This window comes from Salmo salar, chromosome ssa17 (genome assembly GCF_905237065.1).
Source record: "Salmo salar chromosome ssa17, Ssal_v3.1, whole genome shotgun sequence".
Taxonomy (NCBI): Eukaryota; Metazoa; Chordata; class Actinopteri; order Salmoniformes; family Salmonidae; genus Salmo; species Salmo salar.
Window position 1 is genome coordinate 69,602,322 of NC_059458.1, and position 17,521 is coordinate 69,619,842.

The 17,521-nt window shown below is 41.7% G+C and overlaps 1 protein-coding gene across 4 annotated transcripts in view; it reads right to left on the reverse strand.

The window, feature by feature from the left end:
* Nucleotides 1-12,476, reverse strand: part of LOC106592487 (IQ motif and SEC7 domain-containing protein 3) — a 294,872-nt gene extending 282,396 nt beyond the window's left edge. The window contains exon 1 of one of the 4 annotated variants that reach the window (XM_045700042.1): nt 11,687-12,476. In XM_045700042.1, the coding sequence (XP_045555998.1) occupies nt 11,687-12,216 (530 nt within the window). In that variant the 5' untranslated portion in view covers nt 12,217-12,476. The remainder of the gene's footprint in view (nt 1-11,686) is intronic. The other 3 variants (XM_045700047.1, XM_045700043.1, XM_045700044.1) reach the window with 3 other exon arrangements.
* Between the last annotated feature and the right edge of the window lie 5,045 nt (nt 12,477-17,521).

The window sequence follows — 17,521 nt, forward strand, 5'->3', positions numbered from 1 at the left end:
AGGGTTAGACAGGAGACACACCAGCCACTCAGATGGAGGGATGGAGCTGACTACTGATAGTGACTGCAGAGGATGCTAGAGGAAGCTGCTTATTAGGGAGAGAGGAGGAGGAGGTGGTGAGAGAGAGAGGGAGAGGGAGAGAGAGAGTGAGAGAGAGAGAGGGTGGAAGAGGATGAGGCAAGTGGATGACGAGAGCAAGAACAGGAGGGAATGGTAAATAATGAGAGGCAAAATAGGAAAGATAGAGCGAGAGAGAGAGAGACAGAGAGAGAGAGAGTGGAGATAGGAAAGGCAGGGTGTGATTGTGACAAGAGTGGATGAGGGAGGAGATGAGGAGAGGGAGACAAAAAGAGAGAAATGGAGAGAGAGATGAAAAGAGAGAGACAGAGGGACAGAGAAAGAGAGAAAGCGAGAGATAGAGAACAGCATTTTCCTGAAGAATCTGTCAGTCAGGCAGCCTTTTCTTCAGATCATCATATGCACCCACTCAGAAACTTTCCAGACAAGTGAGCACCATGTTGAGAGAAGAACACTCCGGGCCTTTACTATTGCAGTCTGCAAAATGAGCCTCTCAGATGCCTCGTAGAGCTGGGAACTTCCTTCAAGAGACGAGAAGATGGAGAGAGTTGTATTTCCCTCAAGGCTCTTGAAGCGTGACGACTGGAATCTACTCCCACTCTATCACAGTCTGGTTCTTTTAGGCCTTGTTAACTATGGTTGGGTCTTCGAGACACTCGCTGTGACCGTATTTTTTTTTCACAAAGCTGAGGAACAAAAAAGTGAAGAGTAAATTCTGTTGAATAGGGGTTCACAAACTTTTGGGAGCAACTTGAAGCATCTGCACAATGCGAAAATATTCCTCTGAACTATCAAATCAACAAACCAATGTTGCTTCAAAAACGTTCTCTTTAACAGGAAAATGTTTTTTTTTTCCTCGATTGCAACTGTAGTCTACACGGAGAGTGATTACAGCCTCATCTGGTCTAATCATTAGTCCAAAAAGTTTTGCAACGGAAAACCATTTACTCCAAACTGAAAACATTTTGCAACGGAAAATTGGCCAAATTCAGGTAGATTCCTCCGTTTGGTTCTGTTCGGTTCTGTTTGGTTCCTTGTGAAAACACCCCTGAAGTTGCTTCTATGCTATGTTAAGCGATGTCATCGTCGTGCTGCTTATTAATAGACAAACACACACACACTCACGCATAAACACACCAGAGCTCTGCCCCTGACATGATAAGCAATTTGCTGCACGTCTCTGTCCTCCCCCATGTAGAGATGTATTCCCAGCTCCTGGGGGCCAGCAGCACAGTACGCCATCTTGTCTTGTCAGGATCAATGCGCTAAGTGAGTGATGTAATGCTGCGCGACGTCGGCTGGCTTTCATGGTTAAGGGTAACATTAACGTTTGCTCCTCTCTCTCTCTCTCTCTCTCTCTCTCTCTCTCTCTCTCTCTCTCTCTCTCTCTCTCTCTCTGGCACTGTTCATCATCTTCTGAACCTATCAAGAGGCCACAGCTGGCAACACCTGACGGACCGACACATAAAAGCCCCTAAAGATCACACTACAATAGACTCTATGCTCAATTAGCCTATACAGTACGATGACAGTGACATTCCAGGCTTCTAGCTCAGGCAAGTCTTCAGGAGTCAGGCAAGGTAACGCATTGCGCGAGCGAAGTTCACCGAACTACCTCCGCTACATAAGAGTACAGATCTTCATTTGATCAACCTGTTGCAATGCAGGACATTTTAAACGTGTAGTGTATTTGAGGTTTAAAAAGGCTTTTGAAGTTTGTCGCCTAATTTCCACTTTGAAATGCCAGACTTGATTTTCCCTTACGAAAAATCAACCCCTATATTATAATCTACATAATAATGTACATTTCCTGTTGGATTATTTTCCTGCTCTATCAAACAGGCATCAACCTACAGCTGTATAACCTTGACCCAGAAAGCACATTGAGGGATTCTCATTGAAATTATTCATTCTCCCTGCCCTGTCATCACTTGGCACTGAACTTGAACCATGGCATTGTTCAAGTTGTTTACTGGCAGAATGTATGTGTGTGTGTGTGTGTGTGTGTGTGTGTGTGTGTGTGTGTGTGTGTGTGTGTGTGTGTGTGTGTGTGTGTGTGTGTGTGTGTGTGTGTGTGTGTGTGTGTGTGTGTGTGTGTGTGTGTGTGTGTGTGTGTGTGTGTGTGTGTGTGTGTGTGTGTATGTGTGTGGTGTGGTGTGGTGTGGTGTGCGTGCGTGCGTGGTGTGCGTGCATGCGTTTGTGTGTGTGTGTGGATGCGTGCGTGTGTGGTGTGCGTGCATGCGTTTGTGTGTGTGTGTGGGTGGGTGCGTGTATGTGCATGTCTGCTGTTCTGGCTCTGGATAGCAGACACTAAAATGGGTATCAGTACCATGGACAGCTCCCAATACTAGGAAACACCAGTAAACAGCTAAAGATGTGTATAGGGGTCATTTCAACACACACACCCACTCAAGCACTTGCACTTAAATGAATATCTAGTTATGCAGACAGAGCCTTAGGTGCATCTCAAAACAGAGTACCATTGGACAGGTGATAGTGAATACTCTGTAGGAGATGTGATGAGGAAAGGAAGCTACCTTAGGCTATTGAGGAGAGATGCTTCCTATAGGTGACAGCCGCAACAGGGCAGGACAGAGAAGCCCACACAGTCAGACTGTTAAATTAGCCTGTTTGTTTTCTGTTTACTGGAGTATCAATTCAAATCATAGTAACCATAAAAACCAACAGCCCCATTGAAGTGCCCGACTCAGTCAGAGGGAAAAAACAGAGAGGTCCTGATGGATGAGACTAGCCACTAAAAGCCAAGATGGATACACCACTAAGCAATCCATCCTGTATTGGATCGCTATACTACCATAGAAAAATATACTACTAAAGCCATTGAGAAGATCTAGATAATACACCAGCAATACTCAATAGGGGGTCCGGATCAGGATCCAGAACGGAGTCAATACGGACCGCTGGTCACGACTTTAAAAACAGTAAATAAATATATATATAATTTATTTTAGGAACTTTCTGCTGTTAAGAGTTAAGAGCCTGATAGTAGAATGAACAGGGTGCAGTTTGATTGGCAGTTTTCCTCTTGTTATCACATTCAATGACCTTAGAAAACTATTTAGAACCTTTCACATGTCCAGTTGATCAACTAGCCCATGTTAGCTAGCTAGATAAGTTAGGCTAACCAGCTATTTAAATCTTGCAGTTATCATGGTCAGATTACGTGACCAGGGACCTCGGCCCCCAGGGAGCCCCCATTGATTTTGTTGAATCACTCAGGTATCATATGAACACACATAAGACATGGAAAAATGTGTTGGTGCTTTAAAACTGCTAAATATTCTCTCTGTGCCATGGCAAAATGTGTTGGTGCTTTAAAACTGCTAAATATTCTCTCTGTGCCATGGCAAAATGTGTTGGTGCTTTAAAACTGCTAAATATTCTCTCTGTGCCATGGCAAAATGTGTTGGTGCTTTAAAACTGCTAAATATTCTCTCTGTGCCATGGCAAAATGTGTTGGTGCTTTAAAACTGCTAAATATTGTCTCTGTGCCATGGCAAAATGTGTTGGTGCTTTAAAACTGCTAAATATTCTCTCTGTGCCATGGCAAAATGTGTTGGTGCTTTAAAACTGCTAAATATTCTCTCTGTGCCATGGCAAAATGTGTAGAATTGCAGGAAATGTGCTTTACAACTGCTACATTTTCTCTCCGCCAAAAGACGAGTGTGAACAGCTTGGGTCTTATGGGTCACGAAATGGGGGTCTGTTACTGCAATTAAGGAAAATGTCCATCTGGACCATTGCCACCTTGGACATTTGTGTGACCGGACCTTCTCAAGTAGTATTTGAGTACCCCTGTTCTACACAGACAAGCCAAAACAACATATTGAGACTCAATTCAGGTGACTACATGTAAGACTCTCTTCCAGCTAGCCCATACCATCACCGTGGATGAACGCCAGCAGTGTCATATTCATTAGGGCACAATGTAGCAAATCGTTTTGCAACGGAAAACAAGTGCTTTTTATTGGACAAGTTGGAAAAGTCCTGTTTGAGTCCGTTTTTTTTGTTTGTAGCCTAATGATGCATTAAGCAGGGATTCTAAACATTATCAAGGGATGTTGTTGACCTAGCTAGCTCCTATGGAGTGGTTGTGTCTTTAGTAGTTTTCTCTGTAGACTTCTGAAAGTGATTTATAGACCTCCATTCATCTCTGTCCCTGTATTCCTTCTCCCACCTGAGGATTGGGGTCCTTGTTTCCTAGCGAGGGAGATATCAGTGTCTTAAACTGTTAGTCCATTTGCCCTTTTAAGTGGAGCACTTTTTTTATTTAACCTTTATTTAACTAGGCAACGACGGCCTAGGAACAGTGGGTTACCAGCCTTGTTCAGGGGCAGAATGACAGATTTTTACTTTGTCAGCTCAGGGATTCAACCGCCCAACCTTTCGGTTACTGGCCCAATGCTCTAACCACTAGGCTACCTGCCGCCTCTTTAAAAATGGGACCAAACCTAATCAGAGTGTACTTGCCTCGTGAGGGTATTTGTGGGTGGATGTTTGTATTTGTCCTATTTCATGTATAAGTGTGTATTATACGCATATGTGAATTGGAAATGGGTGTTTTGCACATCTCAACTCCCCCTGAGACACCCTCAGTGAGTGGGCGTTTATTGACGTGTGGTGGATTATAGCCTCACCCCACTTCCTATAAAAATAGCTTTAGACATTTCTAGGGCAATAAGAGTTGATTGTGTTAAAATGCAATTCCATCGCTTATTTGAGAAATATGCTAATTAATTTGGAAGAGAAAAGTATGAATTAATTGATTGGTATCAAATGAATGTCATTTGCCTGCAGCTTTGGTGGGGCAGGTGCCCAAAGTGAAAAAAGGGCAGGTGCTCCAGGACCCCTAGGGCTCTGTCTGTGCATGGGCCTGTTTACCAGGAGTTTCACACCAACCAATCACATACTGTATCATCAGTCATATGATGATATTCAAATATTTTGCAACCAACTATCGACATGGAGTAAATTAGCATACCTAGATGTCCCTTTCAAAACTAAATTACTTCCAAAATAGGCTACAAAGTGTATTGTAATATTGTAACAAAACATTTTTTTAAATGTGGCAGCTACCTTACCTTCATTGAGGTTTTCATTGAGGACCCTTTGACTTTTTCCACATTTTGTTATGTTACTGCCGTATTCAAAAATGTACTGAATTCACATTTTTCCTCATCAATCTACACACAATACCCTATAATGACAAAATGACAACAGGTTTTTGCAAATTTTAGCAAATGTATTAAAAATAAAAAACAGAAATACCTTATTTACATAAGTATTCAGACCTTTTGCTATCAGGCGCGAAATCGAGCTCAGATGCATCCTGTTTCCATTTATCATCCTTGATATGTTTCTACAACTTAATTGGAGTCCACCTGTGGTAAATTAAATTGATTAGACATGATTTTCATTGGACATGATTTGGAAAGGCTCACATCTGTCACAGCAAAAACCTAGCCATGAGGTCAAAATAATTGTCCGTAGAGCTCCAAGACAGGATTGTGTCGAGACACAGATCTGGGAAAGGCTACCAAAACATTTCTGTAGCATTGAAGGGCCCCAAGAACACAGTGGCCTCCATCATTCTTAAATGGAAGAAGTTTGGAACCAAGACTCTTCCTAGAGCTGGCCTCCCGGCTAAACTGAGCAATTGGGGGAGAAGAGCCTTGGTCAGGGAGGTGCCCAAGAACCCAATGGTCACTCTGACAGAGCTCTGGAGTTCCTCTGTGGAGATGGGAGAACCTTCCAGAAGGACAACCATCTCTGCAGCACCAATCAGGCCTTTATAGTAGAGTGGCCAGACAGAAGCCACTCCTCAATAAAAGGCACATGACAGCCCACTTGGAGTTTGCAAAAAGGCACCTAAAGACTCTCAGACCATGAGAAACAAGATACTGATGAAGGTCTGATGAAACTAAGATTGAACTCTTTGGCCTGAATGCAAAGCTTCACCTCTGGAGGAAACGTGGCACCATCCTACGGTGAAGCATGGTGGTAGCTGCATCATGCTGTGGGGATGTTTTTCAGCAGCAGGGACTGGGAGACTAGTCAGGATTGAGGCAAAGATGAAAGGAGCAAAGTACAGAGAGATCCTTGATGAAAACCTGCTCCAGAGCGCTCAGGACCTCAAACTAGGGCGAAGGTTCACCTTCCAACAGGACTACAACGCTAAGCACACAGCCAAGACAACACAGGAGTGGCTTCGGGAGTCTCTGAATGTCCTTGAGTGGCCCCACCAGAGCTCAGACTGAACCTGATCGAACATCTCTGGAGAGACCTGAAAATAGCTGTGCAGAGATGCTCACTATCCCAACTGACAGAGTTTGAGAGGATCTGCAAAGAAAAATGGGAGAAACTCCCTAAATACAACTGTGCCAAGCTTGTAGTGTCATACCCAAGTAGACTCGAGGCTGTAATCGCTGCCAAAAGAGCTTCAACAAAGTACTGCGTAAAGGGTCTGAATACTTATGTAAATGTGATATTTATATATACATTTGAAAACAATTCTAAAGACCTGTTTTTGCGTTGTCGTTATGGTGAGGGAAAAAATGATTTAATACATTTTAGAATAAGGCTGTCACGTAACAAAATGTGGAAGAAGTCAAGGGGTCTGAATACTTTACGAAGACACTGTATTATCAACTGAAAACTGAAGCTACAAGGAAAAACCTTTCAGATAATTCATCACAAGCTCATGAGTGGCATATAAATGATGCCATTGGGGATTGGGGATTGCATAGCTTGCTTGATGTTCATCAACACGAGTCAGCTCACATGTGCTGGTCTGTCATCTCAATTTAACCAGCTGAAAAGATATCTGAGTGATTGGAGCATTTTGATAATAATACAGGCCGAGCTACAGGTAACTTCCAACATAAAGGAAACACTTAAGCAAATGAGGGGTATAAAATATATTGAAAGCAGGTGCTTCCACACAGGTGTTGTTTCTGAGTTAATTAAGCAATTAAAACATCCCATCATGCTTAGGGTCATGTATAAAAATGCCCAGCTGTCCATTATTTGGCTACCATGGCTAGAAGAGATCTCAGTGACTTTGAAAGAGGGGTCTCAAAGGAGCATAGGGTGCTGATAGGTTTAAAGGTTTAGTGTGTGTGTGTGTGTGTGTGTGTATGTGTGTGTGTGCGTGCGTGTATGTGTGTGTGTATGTGTGTGTGTATGTGCCTGTTTGTGCGCGTGTGTGCGTGTGTGCGTGCGTGCGTGCGTGCGTGCGTGTGCGTGTGTGTGTGTGTGTGTGTGTGTGTGTGTGTGTGTGTGTGTGTGTGTGTGTGTGTGTGACAGTCACCAGGTCTCCACCCAATTGAACACTTATGGAAGATTACGGAGCAGCACCTGAGACAACGTTTTCCTCCACCATCAACAAAACACCAAATTATGGCATTTCTTGTGGAAGAATGGTGTTGCATCCCTCCAATAGAGTTCCAGACAGTTGTAGAATCTATGCCAAGGCGCATTGAAGCTGTTTTGGCGGCTCATGGAGGCCCAACGCCCCAGTAAGACACTTTATGTTGGTGTGGGGTCTGAAATTATTGACACCCTTGATAAAGATAAACAAAAATGACTAAATAAATAATTTGAATACTGAACTCTATTGTATGCTCCATAAAATGGTGAGATTATATTATTTTATACTATTACAATTTGAGGTCGACCGATTAATTGGAATGGCCGATTAATTAGGGACGATTTCAAGTTTTCATAACAATCGGAAATCGGTATTTTTGGACGCCGATTTGGCCGATTTTTTTATTATTATTATTATTATTTTTTTGACCTTTATTTAACTAGGCAAGTCAGTTAAGAACACATTCTCATTTTCAATGACGGCCTAGGAACGGTGGGTTAACTGCCTTGTTCAGGGGCAGAATGACAGATCTTTACCTTGTCAGCTCAGGGATTCAATCTTGCAACCTTATGGTTAACTAGTCCAACGCTCTAACCACCTGCTTTACATTGCACTCCACGAGGTTATGCGAATGCAGTAAGAAGCCAAGGTAAGTTGCTAGCTAGCATTAAACTTAACTTATAAAAAACAATCAATCAATCATAATCACTAGTTAACTACACATGGTTGATGATATTACTAGTTTATCTAGCCTGTCCTGCATTGCATATAATCGCTTAGGTACACGTTGCTCCAACCATAAACATCAATGCCTTTCTTAAAATCGTTGCGAACTGTGAAGACTATTTCTTCCTAACAAAGACAGCAGACTTCGCCAAACGGGGGATGATTTAAGAAAAGCGCATTTGCGAAAAAAAGCACAATCGTTGCACGACTGTACCTAAACATAAACATCAATGCCTTTCTTAAAATCAATACACAGAAGTATATATTTTTAAACCTGCATATTTAGCTAAATGAAATCCAGGTTAGCAGGCAGTATTAACCAGGTGAAATTGTGTCATTTTGCGTTCATTGCACGCAGTCAGGGTATATGCAACACTTTGGGTAATTTGTCAGAATTTGACATAATTATGACATAACACTGAAGGTTGTGCAATGTAACAGGAATAACGTTATGTTTTCGAGATGATAGTTTCCGGATTCGACCATATTAATGACCTAAGGCTTGTGTTTCTGTGTGTTATTATGTTATAATTAAGTCTATGATTTGATAGAGCAGTCTGACTGAGCGGTGGTAGGCACCAGCAGGCTCGTAAGCATTCATTCAAACAGCACTTTCTTGTGTTTTGCCAGCAGCCCTTCGCAATGCATTGCGCTGTTTATGACTTCAAGCCTATCAACTCCCAAGATGAGGCTGGTGAAACCGATGTGAAATGGCTAGCTAGTTAGCGGGTGCGCGTTAATAGCATTTCAAACGTCACTCGCTCTGAGACTTGGAGTAGTTTTTTCCCTTCCTCTAAATGGGTAACGCTGCTTCGAGGGTGGCTGTTGTCGATGTGTTCCTGGTTCAAGCCCAGGTAGGAGTGAGGAGAGGGACGGAAGCTATACTGTTACACTGGCAATACTAAAGTGCCTATAAGAACATCCAATAGTCAAAGGTATATGAAATACAAATCGTATAGAGAGAAATAGTCCTATAATTCCTATAATAACTACAACCTAAAACATCTTACCTGGGAATATTGAAGACTCATGTTAAAAGGAACCACCAGCTTTCATATGTTCTCATGTTCTGAGCAAGGAACTTAAACATTAGCTTTTTTACATGGCACATATTGCACTTTTACTTTCTTCTCCAACACTTTGTTTTTGCATTATTTAAATCAAATTGAACATGTTTCCTTATTTATTTGAGGCTAAATTGATTTTATTGATGTATTATATTAAGTTAAAATAAGTGTTCATTCAGTATTGTTGTAATTGTTATTATTACAAATAAATAAAATAAAAAATTGGCCGATTAATCGGTAGCCCCCCCCCCAAATAATCGGTATCGTATCGGCGGTGAAAAATCATAATCGGTCGACCTCTAATTACAATTGCTCAGAGAAAGAGATTTTGTTGAACTTTTTTTTTTTCAAAAAGGAAGGGGTCAATATTATTAACACCCCTGTTTCCAATACCTTTAAAAAATGTTTTAAGAGTTGGAGAACATATTGGGAGGGATCTTAGACAGTTCATCCATACAGGATCCTTCCAGATCCTTGATATCCTTCATCTGTGATAATGGACTGCCCTCTTCAATTCAAACCACAGCTTTTCAATGGTGGTTCAATGCCAAAGAGTTACATGTTCATGTCATCTGACCGAAGCACCAGTTCCAATCCAAGTGCCAATGCTGTTTAGCAGAATCCAGGGGCCTCATTTATCAACCGTGTGTACATTTCTCACAAAACTCTGGCGTACGTGGAGATTAAAGGATTTGCGTGCGCAACTAATTATTGCAATTTATCAAAGTGTTGCACACAACATATACACAACATTTTCATTGATAAATCAAAGCCATACTATATTTGTGTTCTTGTGAACGAGCGTTACATCCTAGCCTGGTAAACGCCCTCCATTCATTTTTTACGGTGACAAAAACGCCCATTTGCTGTAGCCTTTGACTTGGAGATGTTGGAACTGGGCCATGACAGTTTCTAAAAGAAAGAGCAATGGCAAATTCGATCACATTTCTGTAGAAGTGTGAGCCTAATGTTTTTATATTTTTCAGTGCCTTTTTCAAACTAAAAATGCATGCCACATATAGGGAGTGCCAAACTCTAGCAGCACATTCTGCAACTGATTGTCAATTCAAACAATTTAAAGCACACTTCTATGGAAAATACAAATTGTTTAATATTTTGCTCATCAATAGATGATTGCTTCTATCTCCTGCCTTGGTATAGGCTCTGAATTGAAATAGGCTATGACATTGTGTTCCTATCGCATAACAATAATATAGTCTACCCATACCGTCAAATTTAAACACGGTACTGGTCTATTTACTTTTGAGCTTGTTTGGCTATTAAAATCAAATCAAATTGTATTGGTCACATACACATATTTAGCAGATGTTATTGCAGGTGTAGCAAAATGCTTGTGCTCCTAGTTCCAACAGTGCAGTAGTATCTAACAATTCACAACAATACACACAATCCAAAAGTAAAAGAATGGAGTATAGAAATATTAACTGAGCGATGTATATATGGAAGCCTAATATATATTGTGTAGCGGGAATAAACCAGTCATGTCAGAAAAGGAGAGTCATGTCCTGCAATATGATTATGATTTAGGCCGAGGCTATATAATAAAAGTAACACATTAGGCTGCATGCTGCTATGCGATCTCCTTACCAAAGGAAAATGCATCTGTTTTATCATTAAGTATACGTTTTTATGTTTTTATTAACTTACCATTACTATAATTCCTGTGCATCAAACGCCTCCATTTCACTCAACAACAAAAAAACATGTTCCTGCAACAATATAGGGCTGGAAGCTGCCAGGGACGTCAAGATATGATATTACCAGGACACTAAGCATTCTCACCATTCTCATGATTATGTATTGTGATTCCATGTTCCAAACATATTGCTGCTGCATAGATACAGGAGAGGCATGACAAAACGAGTTTTGATCAGTCATGGAAATAAAAGTGCTGAAAACAAATTGGCTCCCAATTTAAAAAGAAGATGGAGAGCAAGGTATGAAGGAAAAATACTGGCATTTTGGTGCAGGTAGCCTACAGCAAACTAATGAGGTATTGAAAACAGGGATGTGAATAACTTTGACCAACTACCTTTTTGAGAAAAATATTACTTGCTAAAAAAAAATATTTTTTATCTGAGCAAATGTATTCACTAATATAAAATAATGTAATTTCCCCATTTTTTTGAGCATACGATATAGCTCATTATTTGAATTATGTATTTTATACAGACATTTTTGCTCATCTTTGCATGATATGTTATATTGACAAGTAGTGGGGTCCACTGAGTAAAATAGTAACTTTACTGGGTCGTGTTATGTTTGTTGGGCTATGTTTGTAACGTAGGATAGCTAGCCAAACACTCGAGTGACAGGTAGACTAGCTAAAAAATTCGCCTTAATGGAATTCTAGCTAGATGTTGGGTAAAATATATAGGCAATAATGTAGCATAAGGCTACTCACTCTGCTTTCCTGGCAAGTCCAACGGAGCGGCACAGAGTCGTAGGTGTTTGCGGGACCAGGGACTTGCAGCACGCCGGGCTTTTCTTGTCCTCCTCGGCTGAGTCGGGGCTGCTCTGGCCCGCTTTTGGAGACGGCGGGGAGGTGGGCACCAACTGCAGTTGCTGCGGATGGTGAACTGGAGGCGTCGGAGGGGGAGGATGCTGCGGAGGCTGTGCCGACAGAGAGGCGACCTGCTGCGGTTGCTGGCTAGGATGAACCCCGGCTTTGTTTCCCCCTGGATGCTGGTGCAGGTGGACGGGTGGCTGAGGGCTTGTACTGCGGGGAGACGGGTGGTGGTGGTGGGGGTGGTGATAGGACTGATGGGGGTCCCGCAGATGGCGGTTTTCCCCAATCAGGTCCTCCACCTTCCGCTCGAGCTCGTCGATGCGCTGGCGCTGCGTCTGGATCAGGCTCTGCTGGTTCTGCACGATGGTGGTGAGTTCCTTCAGATACAGCACGGCTTTCATTGGGTTATCTAGCAGGCTCTCCATACCCGGTTTTATGTCTATCACGTTTGGATTTTCGTGATCAGCCTTTCCTGCTCAGATTCTCCCCTCGAGTGGTTTTGGCGAGGCGTTCCGTCGACCGACATGCAAAGCTGGGATGCTTTCTCTGCCGTCGGACGATTCTCTGTGTGGAATCTCCGTAATGGCTTCTCTTTCTCTCTCACTTCTCTCACGCTCTCTCTCTCTCTCTCTCTCTGTCGCTCCCTCTCTCCCACTCTCCCTGCGTAGTGGCTACGCGGTGAGGATGCGAGAAATGATGCTGATGCAACGATCAACATCCTCCGATGAGCTCTCTGATTGGAGGAGGAGCTAGTGGGTGGATGATGTCAACACAGCAGCAACAACAGTGGAGTGTGTTTGCCTGAAAATACATGCCCTACAGTAATATTTATTCAAAGTATTTACACAGGACTCTTATGTGAACCGAGAAACGATTTAATTCTTCACACAAGGCTGACCTTCCTGTGGTGTGCATCACACCACAACTTCACTAATAGGCTATCATTTGAAAGAACCAATAAATCAAATGAAATGTATAGGCCAATAAATGACATCAGCAAACCAGGCAGGCATAGACCCTAAGGCCCAAGCAGAGGTGACAGTGTAGGCGTGAACAACCCTTGAAAGGAACCAGACTAGAGTTGCTGAGCAGGAGTCAGGAAGCCTCCTCTACCTGACCAGATACTATCAACAGTATGAACAATATAAAGGATCAAAACTGGCGGAGGAATAAAAATAGCATAAATAGGAAATTATACCAGTTTCATTTGAGGACCAGGATGTTGACAACTGTGCCGTACAGATTGCAAAATAGTTGGGAAGAGATTTTTGATGTACCGATTCCATGGTACAGGGTGTATGAGTTGATGTATAAAACAATGCAAGATTCAACACTTCGTGCTTTTCAGCTAAAATTATTATATAGAATTCTTGCCACCAACAAAATGTTGAATATTGGGGCATAAAATCATCGAAGCTCTGCAGATTTTGTTGTGAGGATACAGAATCAATAGACCATTTATTTTGGTATTGCCCTCAGGTAGCCTGTTTCTGGTCTCAGGTTCAGGAATGGCTGAAAATGCATAGCATTAATCTCAAATTTACCCTAGAAATAGTACTGTTAGGAGATCTGGAGAGACCGGCTCAGTCAATTACTAATATACTAATAATACTCTTAGTAAAAATATTTATCTTCAACACGCAATCTGTAGATTCTATTCGATTAGATAGATTCAAATTGTACGTTAAACATCATAGCATAGTAGAAACACGAAGTGGGTGGCCAGCAGAGATCGATGGGATGGGCTGAGGGAAGCTGAGGGTTGGTATGTGGAATTGGAGACAAGTGGGAGTGGAGTTGCTGTGTGAGAGAGAGAATGATGGTCAAAAGATAAAGGAAAAAAAAGTCAAAATAAAACATAATAAAAATACATTTGAATGACACTAAGTGGCAGTGTTTTTACAACTAATGTCGGTTTGCCTGAGGCTGATGCCGTGCAGGTGTTTGTACACATGCATATACACACACTCTCATTCAAATAAACACATACAAGAACATGTAATAGTGCCAGACATGCACACAAACATATAAAGTAGGCATTGCTGTTATGATTTCAGTTGTCCTTGATGTCCTTTGTTTTAATTTTTATTAAAATGTTTTGCATTGTTGTTTGCTGTTCTCTTCTGTCTTTTCCTTTTTTCTCTTTAGTTCATTCTCTTGGTTGTTGGTGCTCTTGGGGGGCTCTTGGGGGTGGGGAATGGAATTCATTGTATTTTTTTATTTTCTTTCTTCCGGGGGAGACTGTGGGAGGGGTCTCGAATGGTTGAGGGACAGCTATTGGGGAACGTTGGGGGGATCTTGGAGGTTTCGGGTTTCACTAGATTGTGATCATGAAAAAGGAAACTATGACATATATTCTATATCACTATCATGAACACGCACCCTCACACATAAGGATGGCTCTGTTGTATATATCACTATCATGCACACGCACCCTCACACATAAGGATGGCTCTGTTGCTGAAAGACTGATACATGTTTGATAGTGTCTTGATGCTGTATTGTTTGTCCTTCATGTTCTAATACTTTAATGTTACCCCTTCCTTGTGGTTTTTGTAATAAATAATTATAAAAATAACAAAATAAAAAAACAGTATGAACATCCAGGACATTGATCCTTGAGGACTGTTGAAACAGAAAAAGGACTTACCTTCAGTAACTACTTTAAAGATGGATAAGTACCTGGTTTTAGACATGGTAGGTCCCTGATGTATTATTTCCTCTCTAACTCTCCTTCCTTTTCTGTAGGCGGCTCCTGATATGCTGTTGGCTTAAGACTTCCATGAGTGTGAGTACAAAACCAGAGCATGCCAGACACCCAGAGCAAATAAGTTCATTTCAATTGGGACGAGTGAATTACATGCACTTGAATATACCTGCACCTATTCAATGTAATGTGCAGCAACCTTATGGAGAGTATGAAGATACTGTTTGTTTACATTTCCTGTACGTTTTAGTCATTTAGCAGATGCTCTTATCCAGAGCAACTTACAGGAGCAATTAGGGTTAAGTGCCTTGCTCAAGGACACATCAAAAATATTTTTTTCGTCACAAACATATTTTTAAGTTCATTAAAACATTGTAAAACACAGTAAGAGATGAGACATTAAAATAGGAAATGATGATAGCCATGTAACCAGTCAATGCACCGGCCATCTCCTGAATTATCAACCTTTTTAACACATTTTTATGCTAACCAAATAGCAGTCACTAAGCCGTTCTGGGGAGCAGTCCTCCCTCTCCCCACAGCCCTACCCAATGCACTATGCCAAGGCCTCGATCCGTGTCTCTGGCACAGCCAAGTGGTCTATGAGTAAGGTCTGGAGAAGGCAATTTGAGCCATGGTTCAGTGGGAGAAATTCATTCTTTCAGGTTTAGGTTCCAACATTTGAAGTGACTCTTAACCCCATCAAAGGCAAAGTGTAGTGACATTAGAACATATCAGAAACATGTAGAATCAGGTAACACTCCCTCTTGATGGGGTTTGCCAACACCCATACCAATCTACATTTTAAAGCTGTTTGGCTTCTAAAGCTAAGCAGGGCTGGTACTGGTCGGTCCCTGGATGTGAGTCCATATGGGGTGGCAGGTAGCCTAGTTGTTAGCGCATTGGGCCAGTAACCGAAAGGTTGGTACATTGAATCCCCGAGCTGACAAGGTAAAAATCTGTCGTTCTGCCCCTGAACAAGGCAGTTAACCCACTGTTCCTAGGCCGTCATTGTAAATAAGAATTTGTTCTTAACTGACTTGCCTAGTTAAATAAAGGTTAAAACAATATGCAGTATGCTGGAAGTGGCAGTAGGGGGCATTCTACCCAGTGATTTAAGGAGACTCCAATGCCCCAGGGCAGTGATGAGTACATTACCCTTCGTAGGGTGCTATCTTTTGAATGAGACGTTAAACAGATGGCTGCCGTGGCATCGCCCATCTAATTGGTGGTGGATGAGGTGAGTTTCCCCATTACGGTGTGTTTTGAGCACTGGGAACATGCTATAGCCTATATATCTAGTCAATAGCCTATATATCTTATTTTAATGCAGATTTACGTTTTTTGGGTTTCCGCTAGATGGGCCAGTCGCAAAAAAATTATAGATCGTAAAGAATTCATGAAAATAAAAATGATGTTTTTGGTCTTAATTTAAGATTAGGGTTAGGTTAAGCATAAGGTTAGCAATGTGGTTAATGTTAGGGTTAAGGTTACGTTCAAAATCCGATTATGTGACTTTGTTGCATGGTCTGCCATGTGACAGTGGGGCCCTTTCAATGTACTCTAGATGTTTCCTGCATCAGATAGACAATGAGGTTATGCAACTAATGTTCTCTAGGGAGATTTGAAGTGTGGTTAGTGTTGCATTGTTGTCAGCGTTATCACGCCACAGTGTTTGTGTTACTATGATTAGTCATTTTGATGTTAGACTTGTAAAGCCTAAAGGGAGGTGGCTGGCAATGATGTAGGATCCGAATAGGATTGTATAAATCAGCTTCTCACTTATGTTCTGCTCTCTTTTAACATGGCAGTTTGAAAATGACTGTTTTTATTATGTAGTCATTGGAATCGCCTCAAACAAATGTTTTCAGTAGATGTGCAAAAAGTGCATCAAAAACAAACAAAAAGTGCTGTACGCTTCCATCCATTTGGATACAGCAATGTAGCATTTCAGTAAATTGGATGAGGCACAAAGGAGTGTTTTGCACCCCAGTCTCTTCATAAGTCAACCAGATGGATAGGGTGTTTTGCGAAGCGGGGAGAGTAAAATGGGCTTTGCAGTGGCTACATGATCCCCCCCATGACGTGAATCAATATCATTAATTTAAAAGCCCAAAAATGGATGTGCCAATTGTAGATTTCCCCTTTAAATCTACATTTTTCCCCTTTGATGTCTCCGTCTAAAATGCTGTTAGTTTGTGACATTCCAGGTGGGATAATGTTGGTTTGTAGATGCACAGTATATGAAGTGTATTACCATGTGCCGGAAAATATCCCCCATTAAAGTATTAGGCTACTCGTCAGAATGTAAGCTCAGTGGAGGCTCCTCAGAGGAGGAAGTGGGGGACCATCCTTAGGGAATTTTCATAAAAATAAAAATAGTGAAACAATAAAAGAAGTTATCCTCTTTAGATTAAACTATACTAGGAGGCTCATGGTTCTTACCCCTTTCTATAGATTTACACAGAAATGATGTCAACTTCCTGAGGACGTCCTCTAACCTATCAGAGCTCTTATATCACATGCGCAATGATGTCTGAGAGGGGACAACAGATGTGCTGCTGTTATATCACACATGCAATGATGTCTGAGAGGGGAAACAGATGTGCTGCTGTTATATCACATGTGCAATGATGTCTGAGAGGGGAAACAGATGTGCTGCTGTTATATCACATGTGCAATGATGTCTGAGAGGGGAAACAGATGTGCTGCTGTTATATCACATGTGCAATGATGTCTGAGAGGGGACAACAGATGTGCTGCTGTTATATCACATGTGCAATGATGTCTGAGAGGGGACAACAGATGTGCTGCTGTTATATCACATGTGCAATGATGTCTGAGAGGGGACAACAGATGTGCTGCTGTTATATCACACGTGCAATGATGTCTGAGAGGGGACAACAGATGTGCTGCTGTTATATCACATGTGCAATGATGTCTGAGAGGGGAAACAGATGTGCTGCTGTTATATCACATGTACAATGATGTCTGAGAGGGGAAACAGATGTGCTGCTGTTATA